The sequence below is a fragment of the Eschrichtius robustus genome, chromosome 14 (genome assembly GCF_028021215.1).
Source record: "Eschrichtius robustus isolate mEscRob2 chromosome 14, mEscRob2.pri, whole genome shotgun sequence".
Classification (NCBI taxonomy): Eukaryota; Metazoa; Chordata; class Mammalia; order Artiodactyla; family Eschrichtiidae; genus Eschrichtius; species Eschrichtius robustus.
The window spans coordinates 7,238,377-7,265,546 of NC_090837.1; the positions used below are offsets into that span (position 1 = coordinate 7,238,377).

The 27,170-nt window shown below is 51.0% G+C and overlaps 1 protein-coding gene across 5 annotated transcripts in view; it reads left to right on the forward strand.

The window, feature by feature from the left end:
- Nucleotides 1-27,170, forward strand: part of PITPNM2 (phosphatidylinositol transfer protein membrane associated 2) — a 143,317-nt gene that overhangs the window by 91,472 nt on the left and 24,675 nt on the right. For all 5 annotated transcript variants that reach the window (XM_068562489.1, XM_068562492.1, XM_068562493.1 and 2 more), the window contains exons 2-4: nucleotides 17,156-17,329; nucleotides 24,716-24,930; nucleotides 26,332-26,453. In XM_068562489.1, coding sequence (XP_068418590.1) covers nucleotides 17,252-17,329; nucleotides 24,716-24,930; nucleotides 26,332-26,453 — 415 coding nt within the window. In that variant the 5' untranslated portion in view covers nucleotides 17,156-17,251. The remainder of the gene's footprint in view (nucleotides 1-17,155; nucleotides 17,330-24,715; nucleotides 24,931-26,331; nucleotides 26,454-27,170) is intronic.

The window sequence follows — 27,170 nt, forward strand, 5'->3', positions numbered from 1 at the left end:
GATTTGCATGTGCACACACGTGCACACCTCCCCCTGGGGACACCCAGCTCGGCCTAACTGCTCCCTTCTGAGTTGAGTATTTGGACCCAATTGTTGGAGCCTGAGGCACCTGGACTCTTGCTTACCCAAGGGCACAGTAGAGCAAGCTCTGGATCGCAGGCCAGGAAATGTGGATTCTAGTGTGGTTCTGCCCTTGACTCGCTGTGTGGCCTCGCCAGATGACTCAGCCCCTCTGGGCTTTCATCTCCCTGCCTTGCCCTGGCTGCTTCCGAGCATTGAGTTTCCAAGGGTGACAAACTGTAATGTACCGTGAGCATCTGAGAGGGGGCCGCAGCCTCTCTTAAGGCCGTTTGGGCCTCCTGGCTTTGCTGTAGCTCATTCAGGGCCACGCTTGTCTCTCCCAAACCCACCCATTGGAAGGGGGCCAGTACAGCCACAGATGCCCACGCACACCCGCCATGGATAACAGCACGCAGCCCTCTCTGCCTGCCTGAGCTTTATACCCCTGTGCACGCTGTTTGGGGGGAGGCAAGTCTGGCTCCATGAACAGTCGGAGTCACAGACGCTGTCAAGAAACCCGGTTTGTTCTTCCAGGGACATGACAGGGAGGGTACGCTATTCTTAGAGGATCCTTTCGTTGCTCCGAGGAACAGCTAAGGGAGCAGTTTGTAATTAGCGCTTTGGCTGCTTAGCGGTGTTATCTGCCTGTCGAGGGGCTGTGTGAACGTTTACCAGGCAAGCCTTTCTGAGTACCTAAGGCCCCTGCTCCATGGCACCTGCTGAGAACGACAAGATGAACAGGACAGATTTGTTACCGTGGCATCGGCCCGGGCACTCTTGTAGCCACGAGCAAGACGGGCGAGGTCCTGGACGTGGGACCAGCTGTGCTGTGGGGAAGGCATGGCCATGTGCAAGTGGCTCAGACCATTACAGAGGATGCTGAGCCCGTGGGGGGCTCCTCCACTGAGGGCACATGGCATCCGGACCGCGGCCTGGATCACGACGAGGAGCCACCTGTGCCACAGCCCCCAGCCTGGAGGACGCGCGTGTACTGGGCATGGCAGAGGCCCGGGATCGGGAAGTAGCCTGGCGTATTCCATGAAAGGAAGCAGCCCAGGTGGCTGCAGCATAGGAAGGCGGGCGGGCAGGGTCCAGGTGACAGATCTCCTTCCTTTTTAAGGCTGAATAATATCCCCCCACCAGGTTTTTGATGACTCATGCGGTATCTGTCTTCCCTAGTAGCCTAGGAGCTCCCTGAGGGCTCTGTCTTGGTCCCCTGCACCCCCTGGCACCCAGCACAGAGCCTGACATCTGGCTTAGGAAACACTGCTGGTTGCGTGCTGTTCAGAGGGGCCCCAGTGTCAGATTTCTTGCTGGGAGGAAAGGTTGGAGGGACTTGTTGAGACTAGAATTTAAGAACCTTACTTGCCAGGTTATGGAGTTAAGGTTTTAGCCTCTAGGCACTTTCCTGTTCTTACTAGCCACCTAGGGAACTTATTAAAAATACATATTCCCAGGTCCCTTGCTCTGCAATGCACATTTGGGCTGGAACCAAGGAGTCTGTGTTTGGAAAGAAATATCAACTTTTATTTCCAAGATCAGTCAGGAACATTAAAATAAAGCCCAAGTAATCACTCTTGGATGTAGTCTACATGGGGTTGGCCCTCAGCTCCAAGGTTTGCGCTCACGACAAAATAATCTGAAAGAAAAGGCAAAAATGATTTCACTAAATCATGCATCTTTGTAAAAAGCATTAAATTTTTTGCTTTAAACAAACTTTTTTTGCTTTAAGCAAACATTAAACCTGTTTGCTCACGTTATATCTGGATTCAGTTGCAGCCACCACTAACCCATCAATAAATATCTCTAGCCTTGAATACACCACTTAAATTTTTGATTCCTTCCCAAGATGGGGCATACTTGCCTTTTCCACCTTGGAGGATTGAGCTGCAAAAGCAAGAAGCTAAAAGCATTTGTAAACCATAAAATGCCATTATCAGTGCTAGGGGGATATATTTATATAAATTGACATAAATTTAGATGACATTTGTTCAGTTATTAAGCTGTTTCTATCCTGGCCACACAGAAAGATAGATAAACCTGACTCCAACTGAGTGATGGGGGATGAGATACCTTAATGACACTGAGCCACGGTTTCCTCAGCTATAAAAATGGGCATAATAGAGACTTCCCTGGCGGTCCAGCGGTTAAGACTCCGCGCTTCCACTGCAGGGGGCTCGAGTTCAGTCCCTGGTCGGGGAACTAAGATCCCGCATGCGGTGCGGTGCTTTAAAAGAAAAAAAAGGGCGCAATAGCCATGCAGTAGAATGCCATTCTGCACAAAACGAAGTGAGGTACTGATGCGTGCTACAGTGTGGATGAAACTTGAGAATATGATGCTGAGTGAAGGAAGCTAGACACCAAAGGCCACATTATTATATGACTCCATTAAAACGAAATATCCAGAATAGGCAAATCCATAGTGGCAAGAAGTAGATTGATGTATCCCTGGGGAGGTGGGGAGTAGGAGTGAGTGATGATGAGTATGGGGTTTCCTTCTGGGACGAGAAATGTTCTGGAATTAGTGGTGATGGTTGCAAAACTCTGTATATATATCAAACCCCACTGAATTGTACATTTAAAAAGGGTGAATTGTATGCTATGCAAATTACATCTCAATAAAGTGAATAGATAAATGGGGGGTAATATATCTAACTCAAGGCAGTCGTGAGGATTAAGTAACTCATAGTTTATTCATGTGGCCCGAATGTGGAAAATGACTGAAGGGATTTATACACCAAGGGACCAAGCAGAAAGTCTGGTTTCCATGTGTTGGGGTGCAGGGTATGATGAGACCCTGGTAGGGTCTTCAGGAGAGTCAGGATGGGATGGACTGTATTTTCTTGTGCATCCTCCATGCGGTGCTGATGGAGAACTAGGGCAGGGTGGGGCTTGGTCTCTGACCATTCAGTTGCTCCGGAATCTGTGTCTTCAAAGAGCGTTCCAGTTGGTTCCTGGGATCGGCAAGTTTGGGAAACATGGTTTTAGGCTCATGGGGAACTGTAGGCAGTTTCTCAGAGCTAAAGGGCTTTAATGCTCCACTGGGACACCTAGAAAGCACTGGGCCTGTGTGCCATTGGGCTGTAGCTTTTGCAGAAGGTGCTGTGGGAGTGCAGAGCCTTGGGGTGTCATGAGTAGGGTTGGCTTTAGGGGGTAGAACCAGGGACACTGGCTCTTAAAACTCCTAACATGGGGTGGGTGCCCTTCCAGATTTCAGGCCAGCCCTGTGGGGCTGTAAGCAGGCTGCACAACACCAGCTTTTTTTTTTTTTTTTTTTGAAACAAGCAAACAAAAATTATAATTTGCAGCTGATGGCTGACAGGCCCTGAATAAGCTGGCTTGGAGCCTGGGTGCTGGAATCTTGCACACAGTCGGCTCCGAGTGGAGGTTTGCTGGTTGGGTGTGCTGGCTTAAGTAGAAAGAACCTTTTCCAGGCAGAAATCTATTCAAGGGCCATGCTACCTGCCTGCAAGCCTCAGACGCTCCATCAGTGTGTGTTAAACACAGGAATTAACAAAAGATGGAAAATACGAGGACTGAGAGCTGGCCACCGGCTTAGCCACGCAGAGGTCATTGATGGACTTGACCGATGCAGTTTCAGGGATGTGGTGAGCTGAAAGGATGTTGGGAGGTGAGAGGGTGGAAACCGCAAGAAGAGCTAACTCTTGAGAGGATTTTTGCTGTAACGGGGAGCAGAGAAATGGGATGGTTCCAAGAGAAGGAAGTGGGGTGTAGAGAGCTGTGGGATCGAATCTCTGTGTTGTACACCTGAAACTTACAGAATGTTATATGTCAATTATAGCTCAAAAAAAAGTTAGCTTAAAAAAGAGAGATCGAGCTATGGGGTTTTTGTTTGGTTTTCGTAAATATGGGACCTATTACCAGCATGTCTGCGTGCTGATGAGCGTGGGGCCTGCAGTGGAGAGGCATAAACTGATAGAGGAGAGTTAACTTAGAAGAAGGTTCTTTTTTTCCTGCTTTTTAATATTTATTTATTTACTTATTTATTTATTTTTTCTTCTGGCCGCACCACGTGGCATGCAGGATCTTAGTTCCCCGACCAGGGATCGAACCCATGCCCTTACATTGGAAGCGCAGAGTCTTAACCACTGGTCCACCAGGGAAGTCCCGATTTTTGTTTATATTTAAAATTAAAGGCTTCCCTGGTGGCTCAGTGGTTAAGAGTCCGCCTGCCAATGCAAGGGACACAGGTTCGAGCTCTGGTCCGGGAAGATCCCACATGCCACTGAGCAACTAAGCCCATGCGCCACAACTACTGAGCCTGCGCTCTAGAGCCCGCAAACCACAACTACTGAAGCCCGCGCACCTAGAGCCTGTGCTCTGCAACAAGAGAAGCGACCGCAATGAGAAGACCACGCACCGCAACAAAGAGGACCCCCCCGCTCGCCACAACTAGAGAAAGCTCGCGCACTGCAACGAAGACCCAACGCAGCCAATAAATAATAAATTTATTAAAAATAAATAAATTAAATTCAATTAAAAAGTGTAGTTGATTTACAACATGATATTGGTTTCAGGTGTACAACATAGTGATTCAATATTTTATTGATTATACTCCATTTAAAGTTATTATAAAATATTGGCTATATTCCCTGTGCTGTGCAATATATCCTTGTAGCTTATTTATTTTATAAATAAATAAGTATAGTAGTTTGTACCTCTTATAAATAAATAAGTATAGTAGTTTATACCTCTAATCTCCTACCTCCATCTTGCCCCTCCCCACTTCCCTCTCCCCACTGGTAACCGCTAGTTTGTTCTTTGTATCTGTGAGTGTGTTTCTGTTTTGTTGTATTCATTCATTGATTTTATTTTTTAGATTCCACATATAAGTGACAACATAACAGTATTTGTCTTTCTCTGTCTGACTTATTTCACTAAGCATAATACCGTCCAAGTCTATCCATGATGTTGCAAATGGCAAAATTTCATTCTTTTTTTATAGCTGAGTAGTATTCTATTGTGTGTGTGTGTGTGTGTGTGTGTATCACATCTTCTTTATCCATTCATCTGTTGATGGACACTTAGGTTGCGTCCATATCTTGGCTATTGTAAATAATGCTACTGTGAACATTGGGGTGCGTGTATCTTTTTGAATTAATGTTTTCATTTTCTTCGGATATATACCCAGTAGTGGGATTGCTGGGTCGTATGGTAGTTCTATTTTTAGTTTTTTGAGGAACCTCCATACTGTTTTCCACAGTGGCTGCACCAATTTACATTCCCATCAACAGTGTAGGAGGGTTCCCTTTTCTCCACATTCTCTCCAACACTTGTTATTTGTGGCCTTTTTGACGATAGCCGTTCTGACAGGCGTGAGGTGATACCTCTTTGTGGTTTTGATTTGCATTTGTCTGATGATTAGCGATGTTGAGCATCTGTTCATGTGCCTGTTGGCCACCTGTATGGCTTCTTTAGAAAAATGTCTGTTCAGGTCTTCTGCCCATCAGGAGAAGTTTCTTAAATGATAAGAATGCGACTCAGTGCTCGAGAGGTTGACCTCGCGTGGGAGCCAAGACATTTTCCTGTTGTAGCAGCAGCAGTAGGTGCAGGTGGGTTGGTGGATCCCATGGTGGGAATTTGAGGGAATAAAGAAGAACGATCGGGGAGAAGGTCTAAAATAGCCGGGGTCGGGGAGTGCAGGAGTAGAATCAGTGGGGTGGGATTGCCGGGGGGCTGGGCCCACCGAGGTGTCCACCAAAACCCGGAGGCCAGGCTGGCCCGAGAAGTGAGCACTTGGCCCCAGTAGCTGTGATTGTCCCCAGTAGCTGTGATTGTCCACAGCAGCTGTGATTGTCCCCGATGTGTATTTTTTGTCGTCAGTACCAACATCGTCATCATCACACAAGGCATCATCCCCAGTTTTGGTGGAAATCTCCGCTCTGGCTCTTATTACTGGCTTTTCTTATTAACTCTGGTGCCCCAAAGCCTCTATGTCCCGGGGGATTAATGAGCGGAGATGCTCTGGGGCCCGGCCTGTGGCAGAGCCCCTGCCCGTGATGGATGGTGTGCTGAACACCAGCGTAACCAGAGCCCTCTCCAACTTGGAGGTGCTCCCTGCCTCCAAGCATCTGGAGGAGTGGGTTCTCCCTCCTTCTGCCCCAATAGCTGGGGGACATTCTCCCCTAAGGGGCTCTCATTTCAGCGTGCTCCTGACAGGCCCAGACGCAGACCTTAGGTGGGCAGATGCGTGTACTGCTGACATAGGGGAGTGGCCCGAGTGTTGCTGCGGTGGTAGCACCCACGGAAGGCAACCAGGAGCCAGAACCTCTGAGCCAACCCCAGGTGACCGCTGTGCGAGCCACGGCTCAGAACCAGACGGTCAGGCCCAGGTCCCTCTGGGTCTGTGCTTCCGTTCTGACCCCGAAGCATCCAGGGGCATTCTGTTTGGACGGCCCTGCCTCGTTTGAGCTGTACTCAGTGCTAACTGTGGAGAGCAGCGCCCTGGAGGCCAGCGTGGTGATGGCCTCACCAGCAGTGACCAGCAGGGTCCCCAAAGGGCAACGCGGAGCGCGGGTGGTGGCGAGTTCCGCCTGGTGCCCCCTCGTGCTGGTCTTGGAGGATCTGGGTCTGTTCTCATTTCCTCACCTGCAAATCTCCTCTCCTTTTTTCCCCGACAAGCGGGGTTGGAGCTGGCAGGCCCGGCGAGGGAGTAGGAGTCATGAAACTGGGGTGCCGAAGATCACCCTTGGCTTGCGGCTGTCCTTGAGGAGGGCGCCAGCCCTCTCGGGACCCGCTTTGCTCTCTGCGCCATAGAGATAAGAGGTCCTCCCTGCCAAGCCCCCTGGCTGCCGTTTCAGTGGGGTGTTACACATGGCATGCCACATAACCCTCAAGCATTTCCCAAGGGTCCCACCCCTGCCACCCAGCATTCCCAGCCCTGCAGAGAGCTACACGCTCTGCGCTGCCCCCAGGTGGGCCCTGTCCCGCGGGGGCTGATGACTGAATCCCTCAGTGGCTTGGCAGTCGTCCCCAGGTTGGCACTGCGGGTGAACAACCATGAGATTTCCGGCCTTTCCTGGGATGTCAGTGACTGCAGGGGTGCCCAGGGCTTTGGGGCTCCGTGGGGACCCTTTCAGTGCTCAGGCTGGCGGGGGAGGTGCCGTGTCCTCCTCTCATAAGGTTACAAGACATGGACGGGGTCTGTGTCCTCCAGCTCTTCACACCTGTGAAATCCAGGCGTCAGTCTCCCCATTTATAAAGTGAGGGTTGAACTGGAAGGGGGCGGGGGTCCTGTACTGTTTCCTCCCAAGAAACCTTGGCGGAATTCCAGTGTCTAACAGATAAAAGTGAGACTACTGTGGGGGGGCAGGGATTGGAAGCCCTCCAGCCCCCCACCCCTGTCCCTTCCAGCTCAGACTTTCATTGGGGTGTGTCTGCTCCTGCTTTTACCCCCAGGGGACAGGCAGCTAATCAGTGCTAACGTCACACACACACTCCCTACGCCCCTGCCCGCCCCAGGCCTGGCGAGCTGGGGCACAAGGAGCTGCCCCTTTCCCCTCTACGCCCCCCCTCCCATTCATCTGGAGTCTGCCTTCCCTAGAGACAGATGGTAGGAGGGGAGGTATTGGGCGTGGGGAGCTGCCCACATGGGGGTAGATGAAGTTCTTTTAACGTCACCCACTTTGGTCCCTGATAGGGGGCCACTAGGTTTGGGAAGCAGAGAGCAGAAGAAGGGGCTTTTCTAGAGACAGCAGGAGAGGGACCCAGGGGAACCAGATGGGATGTTCCGAATGTGCCGGAGACCCCAGAGGCTGCCTGGGCCCCTCCCGTCCCCGCCAGCTGCCTTCCCCATGATTGCAAACATTAGGCAGGCTCCCCTGGCCTGGCTTGAAGGAGCTTCCAGACCTAATGGCCAGAATGCAACTGAATTGCCTTTGGATGGATTCCATCCTCTGTTGTCTCTGCACAGCCTCACTCCTAAATTCCATCTGTGACATCAAACCCCGGCTCATCACGGAAAAACAGATTAGGTTCTGTAAACTCAATTCTCTTGCTTTCCCTCCCAGTCAGGGTGTCTCGCCGTGGCCTCCACTCAGAGCAGCCATCTTGCCTTCCTACCTGCCCACCCTTCTGAGCCAAACCCTAATAATCACCCCCGTCTTCACTGGTGACCCCCCGGGGTGGGGGGTCCCTGAAGACCTTTGGGACCCAGCTGGGGAGGCCCCGAGAGGTGTCCTGCCCTTGAGTCCTTGGGCAGAATCAGATGCTCTTGGTCAACTGCAGGCCCCTTTTCTCTGTCTTCCCACGTGGGTTCTGGTGGGACAGGCTGCTCGAGGAGGAGTCAGGTCACCTCTCCCCGCCCCTACTCTGCCCAGCGTCCAAGCCAGGGCTCCGGGCCCAGCAGGATGCAGCCTGGGCCGCGCACCTTGTCCGGGGCTGGTCCCGCCCCCCGTGGCCTCCCTGATCGCCATGCCAGGTGGCCCCCACTCTGACTTCATCTGGCCCTTCTGTTCCCTCAAAGACACCGATGAACATGGGGGCTGGGGGTCCTTTCTAGGGTCGTGAATACATGGGTTCTGGAAGCCCAAGGCTTTTTTAGAGACAGATACCATACCTGAGACCCTCTAGGGGGTCCGTCCCCATTCTCCTTGGAGAGAGATGGGAGAGTGGTTTGTGTGCGGTGGTCACACAGACTCCTTGCCTGGCTTCCCGTGCACGAGGGCTTCTGCAGACTTTTTTATTTCTTTCTTCCCTCTCATTATTCCAGCCCCAAAAGCTGCCCTGTGGAAGGAAGTAAAATATAATTCCGTCTAACCCATCACGACTCCAGCAGGGATGGAGATGAAATGTGTGTCTGTCTTGTGAGCCCAGGCAGCCGGGGTGGGTGTAATAAGATTGTCTGAGGGTTCAGTTGCTGGGTGAGGAGACGGGCAGACGCCAAGTCACACTGCCTTCTCTCATTAGGGGGCTGGTGGCTGCCTGTGCCCCCCTGGCTTCAGACTCAGCCGGGAAGAAAACAAGGGGACTCTTGTGCCCTAACCAGGTCCGCATTCTGGCTGCAAAGCCAACCAGGACCTCCCAAGGGGCCTTTCGTCCTTCGGACGTTGGTGCCCTGGGTGCTGGGCTGTCTTTCCCTGATGCCAGGGCATGTAGTGTCTGCACCTGTACCTGCACCTGGCAGCCCAGCCTGGAAGCCCACAGGCCCTTTTCCCCAGGCACCTGTCTTCCAGACCTTGCTCAGCACAGCAGCACCTCCTAATTGCTAACTGAGTGTTGGTTGGAACTGGACTAAGCGTTTTATGTGCACTATCTCATTTAATCCACAAGACAGCCCAGCGGGGTAGGTGCTATTCTCACCTCTATTTTGTAGAAGATCAAATGAAAGATCAAAGAGATTAAGCAACTTGCCCATGGTCACTGCTGGGAGGTGGCAGAAGGTCTGGCTGACTCAAAGTCCATCATTTTCACAACTACGCAGACTGCCCTTCTCTGACTGGCTATAAACATACAGCTCACACTCTGTTCCTGCTGCCTTGTGAAAAATCGAGTAATAGAGAAAAGTGCAAGTAAAAGTTGCCCAAAATTCCATCGATCTGAGATAACCCTCTCCAGCATCCAGTGAGCATTTTTTCAGATTCTGTACAGATATGTACAGAGTAGTAATAACTTTTTTTAAAAAAATGGGTGGTACTCTACATGCATTTTAAAAATAAAAAATCAAATTTAATTTTACTTGAATTTAACCAAAGATAAATCACCTACTTGCACGTATCTAAAATGAAACAGAAGGGAATTGTTAAACTTCAGAAAAACATTTCTTCATCATAAGTGATAATAGTTCCTAACAGGTTAAAGTTAAGGTGAGAAAAGAGGGAAACAAACTTAACAGCTTTATTAGATATAATTCACATACCATACAATTCACATTTAAAGTGTACAATTCAGTGGTTTTGGGCCTATTACATTAATCTTTAAAATTGTGATATATATTTATCTGTAACACAAAATTTGCCATTTTAACCATTTTTAAGTGTACAATTGTGTGGCATTAGTACATTTACAATATTGTACAACTATTCCCACTACTATTTCCAAAATTTTTTTATCACCGAAATTGAAACTCCGTAAGCATTCAACAGTGACCCCCTATTCCCTTCTCTCCCTGGTAACCTCTAATCTACTTTCTGAGAGAAAAACTTTTAAAAGGTTAGAGTCATTAATTTTTTTAAGTAATAAAATTTATTTTTTAGGGCAGTTTTAAATTTACAGCAAAATTGAGAGGAAGGTACAGAGATTCTCCATATACTCCCTGCCCCCACACAAGCACAGCCTCCCCTATTATCAACATCCCCCTCCAGATGGTACAGTACAACTGATGACCCTACATTGGTACATCGTTATCACCCAAAGCCCATAGTTTACATTAGGGGTCACTCTTTGTGTTGTACATTCTATGAGTTTTGACAAATGTATAATGATACACATCCGCCATAGTAGCATCATACAGAATAGTTCCACTGCCCTAAAAATTCCTGTGCTTCAACTATTTATCCCTCCTTAGTTTTTTAACCTACATAATGAATCAAATTCCATGCTTCTGTTCTTCCACTCTCAATTTTTGTTAGTTATATTATTTGTGGACCTTGTCAAGGTTTTTGTATTCTATTCAATAACCATAATTGCCTTGGTTTCAAAAATATTAACTCAGTATTCACCAGGATTCCTCCATTGATGAACTTACTTTTATTTATCTTTTGGTTGGTTGGATTTTAGCATCAGGTAATTTTTAAAAGGCGTTATAGATGTCTAGGCTCCTAAATGCATGTTTCAGAATGTCTATTAACTTTATGCTTAAAGGACAACTTAGCTGGGTATAAAATTCTGGTTTACAATTTCTTTCTCTTAGAACTCTATAGATATTGCTCCACTGTTTTCTGAAATTGTGTTGCTGAGGAGGGTTCTGATTGTCCTCAACCCACCTCCCCGTGTCCCCTAGTTATATGATTCTTTCTTTATCCTTTAAGCTCAATAACTTTTTTTAGGATGTCTCGGTGTTCATTATACCATCAGGTTTTTCTGGACTACGGAATGGCAGTTAATCTGCAGAGTGAAGTCTTTTTTATTTCAGGGAATTTTTTTCATTATATATTTGAATACTTCCCCCACCCCCATTCTATTATTCTATTTCCTCAGAGAAGCATACTAATTATGTATATGTTGGATTTCCTTTTGCCTCCCATATCTGTCATTTTGTCTTATTAGTCTTCATTTAATCTTGTGTGAGTTCCTCAAGCCCGCCCACCATCTCTAATTGTTCACACTGTGCTTTGCCCCTTTATTCATTGCTTATAGTATGGCTTTTTAAAAAATATCTGTGATGTATTTATTTTTCTTTCCCATTTTTCCCTGAACTCTGCTAACCAGCCTTTCAACTTTCATCTCTTCTGTCATCCAATAATTTCTTTTTTTAAATTTCTATGTTTCCTTCCTTCCACTCCTCTGCCCCCACCAGTTTCTAAGAGATTATATCTGTAATTTCTCTGAGTCAATGGAGAACTGTTTTTTCTGAAGTCTTTCTGCATTTCTGTGGATGATTCCTCCTGTGATGCACGTTCTTCACTTGCCCCCCACCCTTAATGCATAGGACCCATGTGAGTTCCTTTCTGATTATTGTTCTCTAGCTACCTTCTAAATAACAGCGTGTGGGAAATGCAAGGAGTGATCTGGAGCAGCCTGCAGCTGCATTTTGGGCTTATTTATTGTCTGGAAGACTGTCTTCCCAGAGCTGTTTTTTATCCTATGCCCAGGGATTCCAGCTCTCTCAGGTTTGGGGGTTCATGCAGTCATCATCGTTCACAGAAAAGCTCTTTAGGTCTCTGACTCTCTGTATTATGACCAGCCCCTCGCTGCCCCTTCTCCCTCCCAAGCCCCACTTCATTCCTTTACCTGGAGAACTAGGTTCTGTCATAGAAATGGCTTACTGGTGTGATTTTCCCGTTGGCTCTCACTCCCCTTCCATTCCATAATGTAAAATTGCATCTCTGCGTGTACTCAGCTGTTCACAGCAGCCCTATTCCCGTCAGCCCCAAATTGGAAATTACCCAAATGCCCATCAACAATGGAATGGTTAAATCAATTATAGACTATTCACCCAGTGAAATATTAGACAGCAGTGAGAATGAGCCCTCTACAACTACATGCAGCAAATTGGATGAACCCCAGGAACATGATGTTGATCAAAAGCAGCCAGAATCAAAAGTGCACTTACAGCATGATTCCATATGAAACTGCTCATTCGGTGGGTCAAAGACAGTTGGATATCGGCAGTTCGTAGGCTTCAACCTAGTGCAAAGTACAAAACAGGCAAAAGTCAGATGGTTATCCATGGTTGGGGAGGTGTGCCTGGGGGAGGGTGCTTCTGGGTTATTAACTTTCTGTTTCTTGATCTGGGTGCTGGCTGTATGGGTGTGTTCAGTTTGTGAAAATATCTGTACTTATGATATGTGCACGTTCCTGGATGTATGTAGTACTGCAATAAAAAGTAGAAAACAGAAGACAGGGTGATGGCTCTCCTCCCCCGGGGACATCCACAGCCCTAGACTCCATCGTTCCATGTCTTTCAGGAGGTGATATTTGTTCAGAGGTCCGAGGTGGCACATGTTAGCTGTCAGCATGTTGCTTCCTCCCAGCTCAGACCTTGTGGTGTCCGGCTGGTATCCTTCACGGCCTGTGGTTCGGGGACGCAGCCATTTCCCCGTTTCTCGGCCGTGGTGACTTTTCTCTCTCTTTAGTCGCTCTGTGTCGTTTTGAGAACGGAAGTGCTCCTACTCCTCTGTCTTCAACAGGAAGTCAGGATAGTTGTCTGCACTAACTAGCATAGGTGTAGAAAGAAACAGATCTGGCTTTCTTAAGTAAATAAAATGCTAGTATCTGATGAGACAAGAGACTGTTGGCCCCTTCAGAGTGATCTCCCTGAAAGACAGCCCCCAGAGGGGCCAGTGTCCCTCTCCCGAGCACTGTCCCTCTTGCTGGGAGTGACCCAAGGGGGTCACAGTGACCCAGAGAGCAGCCCTGGTGGGTGTGGGTGACCGCAGACCTCCCCCAGGGCTGCTCGGAAAGACGGCTTGTCTTCTGTGTGGAAGTGCTTGTTGGGAAACTTATGCCTTGTGGTTACACCCTGTCTGGCGAGTCTGTCTGTCCTCCCCTGGGAGAGAGCCTTCTCGAAGCAAGTGATGGTCTCTTGTCACCCTGCTCCCGCCCCACCCGACCCTGAACTCCATGGGCGCGCGGGTGTGGCTGTCATGCCTGGCTGCAGGCAGCAGCTTCATCTCAGCCTTGAGCACAGCCCGCCCTGTGGAGAGTGGCCTCCGGTGGCCTCCGTGCCCCCGCCGCCCTGGCCCCATCCTCCAGGGACGTGGCGTGGCGACGCTGGGGGTGCGCCAGTGGGAGGCGGCTCCGATGGGGCGGCGCGTTCCCGCCTCGGGGCCTTTGTTCGTGCTGTTCCTTCCCCCAGAGCGCCCTCCTCCCACCTGCTCTGCTGAACAGAATCTCACTGATCCTGGGAAACCCAGCTCACGCCGTTTGAAAGCTCCACGTTCTGTGAAGCCTTTCCCAAGTCCCTCTGGACTGAGAGACGAACACCCCCTGGCAGGTGAGCACTTCACCCGCACTCACCTCGGTGACACTGGCGATGACTCTGGATGGCGGGTGGCATTATCCCCGTTTGACGTATGGAGAGACCGAGGCTCGGCGGGCACGGATCACCCGGCTGGGAAACGCGCTGTCAGGTTGCGACCTCGGATCCCGGCGGGGAGCTCCACTGTGTCTGCTGCATGTTCTGTGTCACTCTTAGAGTTCTGAGTCCTCTCCTATCATTAGTCACCATGCACTTAACTGTAACTAGACAGGACCGTTTATTTTGTTCTTTCCTTCTACATACCTGCCTCTGTCACGCTTTGGCCCCTGTTGGGTACAGGCACAGCTGTCTTCCTCTAGCGCAGCAGGAGATGGAAATGCAGCCTAAGCGGCGTGTTGTCTTCCGGGGGCCGTCGTGGGGTTATTGCCCTTGGTCGGCCCTAAGCTTTGCCTGCGAGCCCAGCTCCCCCAGGACGTGGGAGCCGCTGAGGGACCTCTGGGTATGTGTCCCCTCCCTGTCTCTGTGCCCTCAGGCTGCACGTGGAGATGTGGACGCCCCCTGTGGGATTACAGCTCACTGGGCAGCTCGTCTTTGGGAGAAGAAAGCGGAGACTTGGGGAGGAGAGGAACGTTATCCTGTGTGTGTTCCAGGCACGTGTTCACAGGGCCCCCGAAATCGAGAACCAAGCCTGTGTCTGGGTGCTGGCTCATGCTCTGAGAGTCCATCCGGGTGTTAGGATGGGGGGACGTGGAGGCTGTCGGGGGGAAATGGAGGCTTCTAAGGAAAAAGCATAGTCCGGCCCCACGTCCTGCCCTGGTGCCTGCTGGGCTGGAAGAGGCAAACCAGTGGACATTTGGTCTGACATGTGTGGGCGAGCTGAGGCAGGTCATTTACCGTGGAGCCGTGAAGAGCCCAGAAGGGCAGATTGCTTAGAGTTTCTCGAGAACATATAGAGATTGCATCTGACCTCTTTGTTAGCAATTTAGATGACGACATGGACTTGCCCAAGCTCAGTCTGGGTCATTGCATTATCCCTTGCCACAGAAGGAGCCCACAAAACCATGTGGAAAAGCTTTGGAAACATGGCCCTTATCGAACCTAGGTTTTCCCTTTCCTGTCTCCAGTCCACATTTCATCCAGCCTCTCGCAAGCATACAGTTCTGTCTCCTTTGTTTGTGTCAGGAGGTTCCCAAATCGGGTGCCTGTCCTACCCTCTTGGGGGTGTCAGCCTGGGTGCCTTGCTGCCCCAGCTGAGCCCAGGGTCTTGTTTCCTTGTTTTGGCTGTGCCTCGAGGCTTGCGGGATCTTGCTAGTTACCCGCCAGGGATCGAACCCGTGCCCTCGGCAGTGAAAAACGCAGAGTCCTAACCACTGGACTGCCAGGGAATTCCCTCAGCGTCTTGTGTCACACCCTCTTGTGGAAGGAGGTGGCGCCTTGGGGGCTCTGGACCATCACTCGTCTCTCCTGCGGCCTCAGCTTCCAGCCAGACTTGAGCTTGGACCTGTGGGTCTCAGAGCCGAGTCCAGACAGCCTGCAGCCTCTGCTTTCTCGTCCTCCTGGACAATTTCAGCTCGGACCCTGAACCCACGTGCCCTCTTAGCTGTTGGCTGGACCCCCACCTTCAAGGAAGGTTAGGGGTGACGTTTGCACATGAGCACGGCCTCTGGAGAGTTGAGTCCTCCCCTCTGTGGTAAGCTCAGCGGTCCGGGGTTGATCACGGAAGAGACAGGACCAGGAGGGGCAGTAACAAGCTTTCCTGGATGGCGCTGGGACAGGTTTGCTAGGGTGGAAAATTTCTCCCAGCAAGAGGCCTTCCAGATACAGTGATGTGGGACCACCACCCAGAAAGGGAGAGGGGGAGTTAGACAGGGGGCTCGTGTGTCTAGGTGACATCGCTCAGAATCACGATGGAGAGCCTCTGGGTCACAAAACTCCCCCTTTGGGGTCTTTTATGAACTCAGGTTTGTCTCATCTGTGCCTAGCAGATGTCGGGTGCAGTTTCTGGAGTATGTAAAGTAGATGAGCTCTAACTGGCTAAAAAGATGTTTATCTGGACTGTATTTCAAGCAGTTGGGTAAGTGAGAAGTTGAGTTTGGTGCTGGGTGTTTTGGGGGGCTAATAGTCCTACCTGCTGTAAAGAAGGAAACAACATGGGGGTCACTTTAGGCTAATAACTTGGGGGCCATCCCCAGCCTCCATCTCTCTCCTCAGGTGGTTTATTAAAGAATTTCTTTCCACCTTACGTACTGAAGGTCCCAAGAGTTCTGGTGTACATGCTTTTCCCAATCTCGTTAGTTATCCAGTAATGCGTTAGGGCCTGGGTGACGCTCAGGCCTCGTACACACGGTGCCCTGGGGAAGCTGCCCGCCCGGTCGGCCCTCGCTTTTGTCACTTAGCCAGCATCCTGCCTCCAGCCCCTGTGAATCCTCACTGGCTGCTGCCCCCGGCGTGGTCCTTCTAAACTACTATCCTGATCCTGCCGCCGCCTGTCTTGGAAACCTTCACGCGGCTTCCAGTTAACAGCACCCAGTCTCTCTGGGGGTGACCAGATATATCCACAGCAAAGCCCCCATCATCTAGGGGACAGATTATGATGGGTGATTTCATTTTCCAGATCACTGCGGGTATGCCTCCTTCAAGCATTAAGTTTTGTTTTGTTTTTTTAAATATGATTGCTTTAGGTGCAAGTCTTCATCAAATATATTGTCATCTTAAATACAGGTTACTGTGAATACATTGCTTGCTTATATTTTTTAAATAGCTTTATTGAGGTATAATTCACATGCCGTGCAATCCACCCATTTATCTTATTTTCCTCTTCTACCTCCAAGACCTAGCCCAATGTCGGCAATAGAGTAGGTATCAATAAGCAGTTGGTGGTGGATTGAACTGAAGCTAGACTTAAGGTCACCTCTTTTGATAACTCGGGATCTCCTGCCAGGAAGCAGTGTTGCCATCTGCACCCGGTGACAGGAGCAGAACCGATTGCCCTGACGCCGAATGGTCCCAGACTGCTGATTTTTTAAATTCTCACGTCTGTTTTTCGTAGTTTTGTCTGTCCTGCCTTCTTGCCGGCCGTCATCACTTGCTGCCGTCACCGTGCCAGCCTCCAGCTACTCCAGAACACGGGGGAGCTGAGGCTGCAGGCTGTTAGAACTTTGCGTAAAACAAGAACGCGATGCTCTTGACTCTTAGGGGATGCAATGCCCTCCCATCGCCTGGCCCTCGCTAGCAGGATAACAATCCTTTATTTCCTCGTGGCTGATCAGAGTTCATACATGTCCTCTACGCAGTTGCTTAGCAAACAGGGAAAATAGAGGCTGGGGAGGTGAGGGAACTTGCTCAAGGTCACGCGGTGGGCTCAGGGTCACACAGTGGGCTCATGGCTGACTTGAGACCAGAACTCTAGCCTGGTCTAGACCAGGCCCTTCCTGTGCTACTTTACCCACCAGCTTTTGCAGAAAGTGACTCTCCTGTCCTCTCTTTCTCTCTCAGGGGTCCTTGGTGAATTTTGTCATGGTTATTTAAGGAACCTCGCCTAGAAGTCCCAACGCGCAGTTCCCCCATTGACGGGAAGGCTTGGACTCCAAGATGATTATAAAGGAATATCGGATTCCTCTGCCAATGACCGTGGAGGAGTACCGCATTGCCCAGCTGTACATGATACAGGTGGGTGGTGAGGCCGGGCACACAGCAGCTCTCAGCACCGGCGTGGAGGGTTGGGTGGCACTGTGGCCTTCACAGCAGTATCTGCCCAGTAGGCTTCTGGTCAGTGTCTGAATTGCACTGGAGCTCTGGCTTCCAAGCACGAAGCCAGGCACATGCAACACGCCGTGGATGTTTGTGGCATTGGATTGTCTCGCCAGCACTGTATTCACAGCACTGACAAGACTAACACTCTTTGTATATAACACCCATCCTCTTACTGATCCAGATGTTATCCTTGTGTTTAGTCAGCTTGGGCTGTATAACAAAATGCTACAGACTGGGTGGCTTAAACAATAGACATTTATTTCTCACAGTTCTAGAGGCTGGGAAGTCCGAGATCAAGGTGCTGACAGATTTAGTGTCTGGTAAGGGCCCTCTTCCTGGCTTACAGACGGCCACCTGCTCGCTGTGTCTTCACACGGCATAAGGAGCCAGGGAGCTCTCTGGGGCCTCCTTTATAAGGGCACTAATTCTATTATGAGGGCTCCACCTTCATGACCTAATCACCTCCCAAAGGCCTGACCTCCTAGCGTCATCCCATTGGAGGTTGGGGCTTCGACATATGAATTTGGGGGACGAGGGACACAAACGTTCAGTCCATGACAATCCATTTGACAGACAGGAAGGTGCAAGGCCCAGAGAAGTTAAGTGACTTGTCCAAGAGCACACAGCCTGCCTCCCAGCTCCAGGTACGCACTTTCCTCATGCCTTAGGCTAACTGGCTGATTTACAGAGTCACAGATGACTTTGAGGATGACCAGGCCTGTGACAAACCAGAGATGATCACCACACCCCAGATGTTGCTGGCCTCCCTACTCAGTGCCGGACTAACCTGGAACCCAGGATAGGGAGACCCAGGATCGGGTCCTCATGGCCCAGGTGTGACCACAGCTCCTGCTCGTTGGGGTGCTGGCTGCGGTCCTGCCCCGTGGGGGTCCCCATCCCAGCTTCTCTGCCAGCCTCTTGCTCATCCTCGGTGCCCCAGCCCTTTGCCTGGCCTGGCAGCTTTCCTCCCAGTTGGGGGTCTGATTATGAACCTGCTCCCAGCCTGGCTCTGGCTTTTCTGGGTACACGGACTCCTCGGTGCAGCCCCTGGCTGCGCAAGCGTCACACGGGGCCATCAGGGCAGGGAGAGCCCGGCAGGGCCTGCACCTTCATCCCGAGTCTGACCCGGCCCTCAGCGTGGGAAGCTTGGCTGGGAAGAGAACAGAAGGCCAGCTCAGCCTCTCTGGGGGGCTGTTTGCTCCACGCTGCTTCAGAAGCGCCACTCAATTCCCTCTTGAACCACTTACCCAGTAATTATTCCTCGAGAGTGGGGAGAGGTGAGACTGGCATCAGCCCCCCAGCGCCAGGCACTCTGGAAATCTCTCAGCCTGTTCAAGAACCAGGCTGATCTGCCAAAGGCACTGTTTGTCCTGTGGCTTCTTCGTTCCTCCCCGAGCCAGGGGAGCCCTGGACCCTGACCCTGGACCACAGCAGATGGTCCTCAGCTCTGCTAGGGGGCTGGGAGCGTCAAGATCCCAGGAGGCTGACTTTTAGCTTCCAGTTTATCCCAAGCTTTTTCGAGTATGTAGACACCTCTGACTCAGGGCTCCTCAGACACCTGCCATCTGCACCCCCTGTTTTAAGGTGCTTTTTTCAACATCTATCCTATGCCTCCAATTAATGTGAAACCTTCCCAGCCTCCCAGGTGATGCCTCCTACAGCCCCACTGACACTGTGTGCCGCTCGAGGCCAGCCTGCTCTGCTCCCGCCCTGGCATTTGTCTTACCCGCCTCTGGCTCCATGGTTTCGGGGGGGCTCCATCCACCGTGGAGGTGATGGACAAGCCCATTATCTCCACTGTGTGACAGTTTCATGGGTGTGAACGTACATCACAGCTCGCCGGCTGTACCTTTACAAATAGATGGCTTATTGTCTGTCAATCCTACCTCAATAATGCTGGTTAAAAACTAAGTGAAATTCACCAGACTTTTCTGTGCCCGGCCTGGGAAAGGGCTGGGCTACAGAGACGAATAAAAGGTGCTTTCTGCGCTCCAGGATTGCCTGCGGGGAGACGGACGTGTATGCAGCCCCCTGAGTAGAGGCCAGAGCAGTGGGGCTAGGAGGCGGGGAGCCCAGTGCCCCAGGAGGGCCTCCATTCCGAGCTGGGCCTTACGAGATGGATGGTCCATCAAGGAAGGCAGCTTCGTTTTTCTGGAAAGAAGAGCAATTCCTTAGGTCATTGCCCGCTGATCCCACTTACCAGCTGGGGTGGCAGCTAGGAAGAGGCTGGCCTTCTAAACAGGCCACCTCCTCCCTGAGGTTGTGAACAAGATGGGCTCATGTATCAAACTGCCTCATACCTGCCTGACCAGCACTCAATATACATGTTGTTCAAGGTTAAAAAAAAAAAGGAAGGAAGGAAAGAAAGAAAGAAAAAAAGAAAAATTGGTCTGGCTGGGAGAGAGCCTTCCATCCTAGGAGGTGCCCAGCAATCGGAGGGAGAGATCAGAAGCGGCTTAGCCAGGACCCTGGACAGCTCTGAGAGCCGCCTGATTGGCCGGGGTTTCTTGGACTTTGAATCCTTTACCCCCCACCCCCTTCATCCGGTGCTTTTTCTGCACCAGGCCCCTGGTGGCTCAGGCTCCTCCCTTGCAGACCCCAGGCCCCAGGGATGGGGGAGGGGAGAAGAGGAGGGGGGAGGGGAGAAGAGGTGGGGGGAGGGGCCTTCACCCGGCCTGTGCGGGCAGCGTAGGGTAGGTCAAGCCCGCAGTCTCCGGGGAGGCACCACAGCATCGCTTGCTTGCGGGAGTGGTTGGCAGAGATGGGCAGTGGCTTCTGATGTGAGCAGGACCCTCCCCTCCTCCTCTTCTCCCCTCCCGCATCTCTGGGGCCTGGGGTCTGTGCAGCCCCAGTGAGGCCAGGTGGGAGGCACCCACCCCGCCCCTGCTCCCTCTCTGGCCTTCCCTGTGCCTTCTCTGCCCTCGGATCCCTGGCAGGCCGGGCACCCCACCTCAGCCCTCAGAGACTCTGTGTGCCCTGACCCCTCTGACCTGCACGTCCTCTTCTCACCGAGCCACCCAGCACCCCAGATGTTTCATTCCCTGGGGCTGCCGTAACAAAGCACCACAAACTGGATGGCTTAAAGCAACAGAAATTTATTCTCTCAAAGTTCTGGAGGACAGAAGTCCAAAATCAAGGTGTTAGCGGGCCGTGCTCCCTCTGAAGGCTCTGGGAGGCTGGGGGGAATCCTCCCTTGCCTCTCCCAGCTTCTGGTGGTGGCCGGCAATCCTTGGCATTCCTTGGTTTAAAGCTGTTTCACTCCAGTCTCTGCCTGTGTTGTCACATGGCTGCCTGCCCTCTGTGTGTGTCTGTGTCTCCGTTTTCTCTTCTTATAATGATCTCTTCTCATTGGATTTAGGGCCCACCCTAAATTGTCTAATCCATCTAAGTTAAGATGACCTCATCATAACTAATTATCAATACATCTGAAAAGACCCTATTTCCAGATAAGGTCACAGTTTGAGATTCTAGGTAGACATGGATTTGCGGGGGCAGGCCTTTAACCCACTACACTGGGGCTTGGGCAGACAGGTAGCCCCATCCCCACTTATAGTTTTAGAAACTGAGACCAGACACAAGAAGCAACTTGTCCAGGATGAGAGAAAGTTGGCCACAGGGTTAGGACTACAGTCTCTGTACTTGCTCAATAACTACTTATCAGCACCTACCTTGTCCCGAGGTGTTTTCCTTGAGGCGCTCACTGCTTCGGGCGAGCAGGCCCTGGAATCCAACAGGTCTGAGTTCGTCCTGGCTCTGCTGTTTGGTAACTGCGTAACCTTGGACGGGTCACTCGGCCTCTCTGAGCCTCCACCTTCCCATCTGTGCCTTGGGGGTGATGATAGTACTGCACTCTTCTCAAGGGCTCATTGCAGTAACTATATGAGAAAGCGCATGCCAAGCGCTTAGCACAACTGCTGATAAACGAAGCTACTGTAAGAGGCGGGAGCTTGGAAAGCATCCGGGAAATGGTCGCTGTTTTCATTCCAGAATCTGGGCCACATTCCAGGAGCTCCTTTAAAGAGTGAGGAATGGCATGTCCCTGCTCTGACTCCATCTGTGGCCTCAACCAGGGTCTGTTGTTTTCCTGAAGGGGACTCAGTGTCTCTGGCCATGGAGATATATCACGTCTTTGTGCCTTAGAGAGGGTTTGTGCCCCGAGGGCGAGGCAGTGCTGTGGGGAGTGCCTGTGTACGTGTGCGAGGACTCAGGTGCGTGCATGTGTGAGTGTATGCGCACCTGCTGTTCAGGAAGCTGACCGAAGATGGCCTTGGTGATGCTGTCATGTCACCATGGAAACAGATGCTGAGCTTAAAGTCACCAGCACCTTGACCACGAGGTTTTGTGCAGAAGCAGAAACCTGAGCTTCTGGGCCCTGGGAAGGACGTTCGTGGCAGAAGGACACTTGGAGGTGACCCAGGCATCACATCTCCTGGGCAGTGCCTCCGAGGCCCCTTCTCACTCCTCGTGTTTGATCTCTCTGAAATCTTAGTTGAGTACAAGAGGCAAGGTTGGTTTTTATTTGTTTGTTTTGTTTTATACCAGATTTATTGAGCTGTAAGTCCCACACCACACAATTCACACATTTAAAGTGTACAGTTTAGTGGCTTTTAGCACATTCACAGAGTTGTGAAACCATCACAATTCTAGAGCATTTTCATCATCTCATAAAGAAGTCGCTCTGCATTTTCCCCCAACCCCCAGGCAACCAATAATCTACTTTCTGACTCTCTGGATTTGCCTATTCTGTACATTTTATATAAATGGGATCATATAGTATATGGCCTTTTGTGTCTGGTTTCTTTCACTCGGCATGTTTTCAAGGTTCATCTATGTAGTAGCATGTGTCAGTACTTCATTCCTTTTTACAGCCAAATCATGTTTTATTGTATGGATATAATTCGTTTATCAGATATATTATTTACAAAAAATTTTCTCCCATTCTGTGGATTGTCCTTTCACTCTCTTGATAGTGTCCCTTGATGCACAACAGTTTTTTTTTCATTTTGATGAAATCCAATTTAGCTATTTTTTCTTTGGTTGCTTGTGCTTTGGGTATCATATTTGAGAAACCATTGTCAAATCCAAGATCATGAAGATTTGCCCCTATGTTTTCTTCTAAGAGTTCTATACTTTCAGTTCTTACAATTAGGCCTTTGATCCATTTTGAGTTAATCTTTATATGTGGTATGAGATAGTAGTGCAACTTCATTCTTTTGCACGTGGGTATCCAGTTGTCCCAGCAGCATTTGTTGAAAAGACTCTTCCCTCCTGCATTGAATGGTTTTGGCACCCTTGTTGAAAATCAATATATATAGTGTATAGATCTGTGGGTTTATTTCTAAACTCTCATCTCCATTCCATAGATCTGTCCTATGCCTGTACTATACTGTTTTGATTACTATAGTTTTTTGTTTTTTTAAAGAGCTACTACCACCCGCAACAGGTGGATGAATCTTTTTTTTTTTTTTTTTTTGGCTGTGTTTGTCCTTCGTTGCTGCGCGCGGACTTTTTCTAGTTGTGGCGAGCGGGGGCTACTGTTCGTTGCGGTGCAAGGACTTCTCATTGCGGTGGCTTCTCTTGTTGCGGAGCATAGGCTCTAGGCGTGTGGGCTTCATTCGTTGTGGCACACAGGCTCAGTAGTTGTGGTGCATGGGCTTAGTTGTTCCATGGCATGTGGGATCTTCCCAGACCAGGGCTTGAACCCGTGTCCCCTGCATTGGCAGGCGGATTCTCAACCACTGCGCCACTAGGGAAGTCCCTACTATAGTTGTGGGGTTTTTTAAAATTTATTTATTTTTTGGCTGCATTGGGTCTTCGTTGCTGCATGCGGGCTTTTCTCTAGTTGCGGTGAGCGGGGGCTACTCTTCACTGTGGTGCACGGCCCCTAGAGCTCATGGGCTTCAGTAGTTGTGGCATGTGGGCTCAGTAGTTGTGGCGCACAGGCTTAGTTGCTCCGTGGCATGTGGGATCATCCCGGACCAGGGATCGAACCCGTGTCCCCTGCATTGGCAGGTGGATTCTTAACCACTGTGCCACCAGGGAAGTCCCCCTACTATAGTTTTATAGCAAGTTCTGATATCGGAAAATGTGAGCATTCCAACTTTGTTTTGTTTTCAAAATTGTTTTGGCTGTTTGAGAGCCCTTGAAATTCCATATGAATTTTAGGATCAGTTTTTCCTTTTCTACCAAAACTGCCATTGGATTTTTTTTTTTAATTTATTTATTTATTTTATTTATGGCTGTGTTGGGTCTTCGTTTCTCTGCGAGGGCTTTCTCTAGTTGCGGCAAGCAGGGGCCACTCTTCATCGTGGTGCGCGGGCCTCTCACTATTGTGGCCTCTCTTGTTGCGGAGCACAGGCTCCAGACGCGCAGGCTTAGCAATTGTGGCTCACGGGCCCAGTTGCTCCGCGGCATATGGGATCCTCCCAGACCAGGGCTCGAACCCGTGTCCCCTGCATTGGCAGGCAGATTCTCAACCACTACGCCACCAGGGAAGCCCCTGCCATTGGATTTTGATAGGGATTACATTGGACCTGCAGATTGCTTTGGGGAGTATTGACATCTTAACAATATTAAATCTTACAGTGCATGAACACAGATGTCTTTCCATTTATTTAGATCTCCTTTAATTTCTTTCAGCAATTTTTTATAGTTTTCTGTGTGCAAGTCTTGTACCTCCTTGGTTAAATTTATTCCCAGGTATTTTATTCTTTTGGATGCTATTGTAAATGGAAATGATTTCTTTATTTCCTTTCTGCATGATTTGCTTTTGTGTGTTGATTTTGTATCCTGCAACTCTGTTGAATATATGTATTAGGTCTAACAGATTTGGGGGGGATTCTTTAGGCTTTTCTGTATATGAGTGTGTCATCAACAAATTGAGATAGTTTTACTTCTTCCTTTCCTATTCGAATGCCTCTTACTATTTCTTTTTCTTGCCTAATTTCTCTGGCTAGAACCTCCAGTACAATGTGGGCTAGAGGTGAGAAAGCAGGCATCCTCATCTTGTTCCTGACCTTGGGAACACTTTCAGTCCCGGCACACTCAGGAGTCCGAACGGAGGAGTTTGCACGTGCAGTGCTGGGCTCGGAGAGGGAACCGTGGCCCCTTCAGTCTCCTGCATGAGTGCTGGGGCACGTGGAGCCGGGGGGGTGGGGGGGTGTCCTGAAGTGACACAGGAGGAGCCAGCCTGGTTGGCCAAAACCCCACCCCCCATTCAGCACCCTTGGCCAGTCTCCTGAACCCCTCCCCCTCTGCAGAGTGCTCTGGACCCACACATCGCTGGTTCTTTTGTCCCCACAGAAGAAGAGCCGTAACGAGACGTTCGGTGAAGGCAGTGGCGTGGAGATCCTGGAGAACCGGCCATACACGGACGGCCCTGGAGGCTCCGGGCAGTATACACACAAGGTGTACCATGTGGGCATGCACATCCCCAGCTGGTTCCGCTCCATCCTGCCCAAGGCGGCCCTGCGGGTGGTGGAGGAGTCCTGGAACGCCTACCCCTATACCCGAACCAGGTGAGCCTGCCCTCAGCCTCGTGCTGTCTGCTGGGGAAGCAACCCTGCGGCATAGATCCTGGTGCTGGCCCCCCAGACAGGCTCAATCCCCACACCCCAAGGAGCCCTGGCTCCTGGAGAGCTGAGCCTCCATTCTGATTGGTACCCTGAAGGTCCCCCAGGTTCCCCCTCAGAGAACAGGCAGGAGAGGGAAGGGTATACCCCTAGGTGCCTTCTAGCCTGCCAGTGGGGGAGACCAGGAAGGCATGAGTCCAGCGAGGGCCATCTGAGAGTCCTTTGCCATCTGGGAAGGCTCAGGGAATACAAACTCACTTTAATGTTCACCTGGGAATGCAGGACAGTCAACCAGCTGGGAAGAAACACAAGCTGAGGGTAGACCAGATGGCCCAGAGATTCCCTCCAACCCTGAGACCTTCAGCGACTATGATGATCTTTTATAACAAACCATGTTGAGCAGGGCTTTCTTTGGATCCCTCTGGTAGGGGGGCTCTTCACTCTGTGGCCCCCACCCAATATAGCTGAGCACTGCTTCGTTAGAAGAGATCGGGGGCTGCTCCCAGCTGGCCACTCACTTGCTGAGCTGGTGGAGTCCCCATGAATCTCCTGGGGCTTCCTTCCCCAGGTCGTTGAGGGCCTGGAGCTTGCTGGAGGATCCATCCAGGTTATTCCTCTTCCCAGCAGCACTTTCCTCCTCTGAGCTCATCTCCAGTCAAGAGAGAAGGGCATTGGGGGCTTCCCTGGTGGCACAGTGGTTGAGAATCTGCCTGCTAATGCAGGGGACATGGGTTCGAGCCCTGGTCTGGGAAGATCCCACATGCCGTGGAGCAGCTGGGCCCGTGAGCCACAACTACTGAGCCTGCGCGTCTGGAGCCTGTGCTCCGCAACAAGAGAGGCCGCGATAGTGAGAGGCCCGCGCACCGCGATGAAGAGTGGCCCCCGCTCGCCCCAACTAGAGAAAGCCCTCGCGCAGAAACGAAGACCCAACACAGCCAAAAATAAATAAAAATAAATTTAAAAAAAAAAAAAAAGAGAGAGGGGCTGTTTCCCTGTTGCCACACCTGGTTTCTTAGGGGACGGGGGGCAGGGTGGCATGTCACACAAAGCGCTGGTCCGGATTCAGCCGGCTCAGCAGTGCGCCACCTTAGCTGTGCCTGAGTCCACACCACGCCTCGCACACGGGGACCCAGGGCTGCCGGCAGCTTCCTGGAACGACTCCCTCTTCCCCCGAAACCCATCCCTCCCCCCAACCTGGACTTGGCTCTTCCTGGGACGAGGTGAAGGTCCAGGAGGGGGACAGGACAGATGAGTCTCGGCCACCACTCCAGCCCTCGTCCTCCCCCCAGCCACCCACGCCTACACCTCTGAGCTCGAGTCCTGATGGCTACTCTACTTCCCCCACAGGTTCACTTGCCCTTTTGTGGAGAAATTCTCCATTGACATCGAAACCTTTTATAAAACTGATGCTGGAGAAAACCCCAATGTGTTCAGCCTGTCTCCTGTGGAAAAGAACCAGCTGACGATCGGTAACCGGCTACCCTGACGCTCCCAGCTCCGGGAAGGGCAGGAGCCCTGCGGGGCTCAGTTCCCGGTGTCCCCGCCCGTGGGCCCCTTGCATCTGCCCCTGGTCTTCAGGCCTGGCAGGCTGCGGACCAGCCCCTGTCCTGGGCGGGGAGGATAGAGTCCAAGCAAGCCTGGTCGGAGGTGGGGGGCGAGGAAGGATGGGTCTCCTCGGCCCCATTTCCCTGATGTGCCCACTAAGGCTACGTGCGTTTCCCACTCAAGCCCCTTCCCTTCATCCCTTCGAAGTGTCCCCATCCCCAGAAATGCATGCGTGTGCTTGGGGGCCACATCAGGCTGACAGCCGTGCGTGAGTGCAGCAGGCTGGGTGGGGCCTGTGTCCTCTTGATGGTGGGCAGCCTCTGCTCTACTCCCCTCTAGCTGACTATGCCATGTTGGAAGCAGGCCCCATTTGTTAAATCTTCTTTTTCAAGCGAGGCCAGAAATCAGGGTTTTCATGTGAATTCTTCCAATTCCTAAATGTTGATAACTAATTAAAAATCTTTGTAAATATGCCAGCCAAACAAAACACATCTATGGGCCAGCCGCACCTCAACAGGCCCCAAGCCCGTAGGGACAAGCCATTGTGGTTCCCAGATGGGTGCACGGCTGGTGTTGGAGGGGTGTTGACGAGCTCCCAGGCAGCCTCAGAGGCCTGGAGGGCAATTCCCTGAGACTCCTCC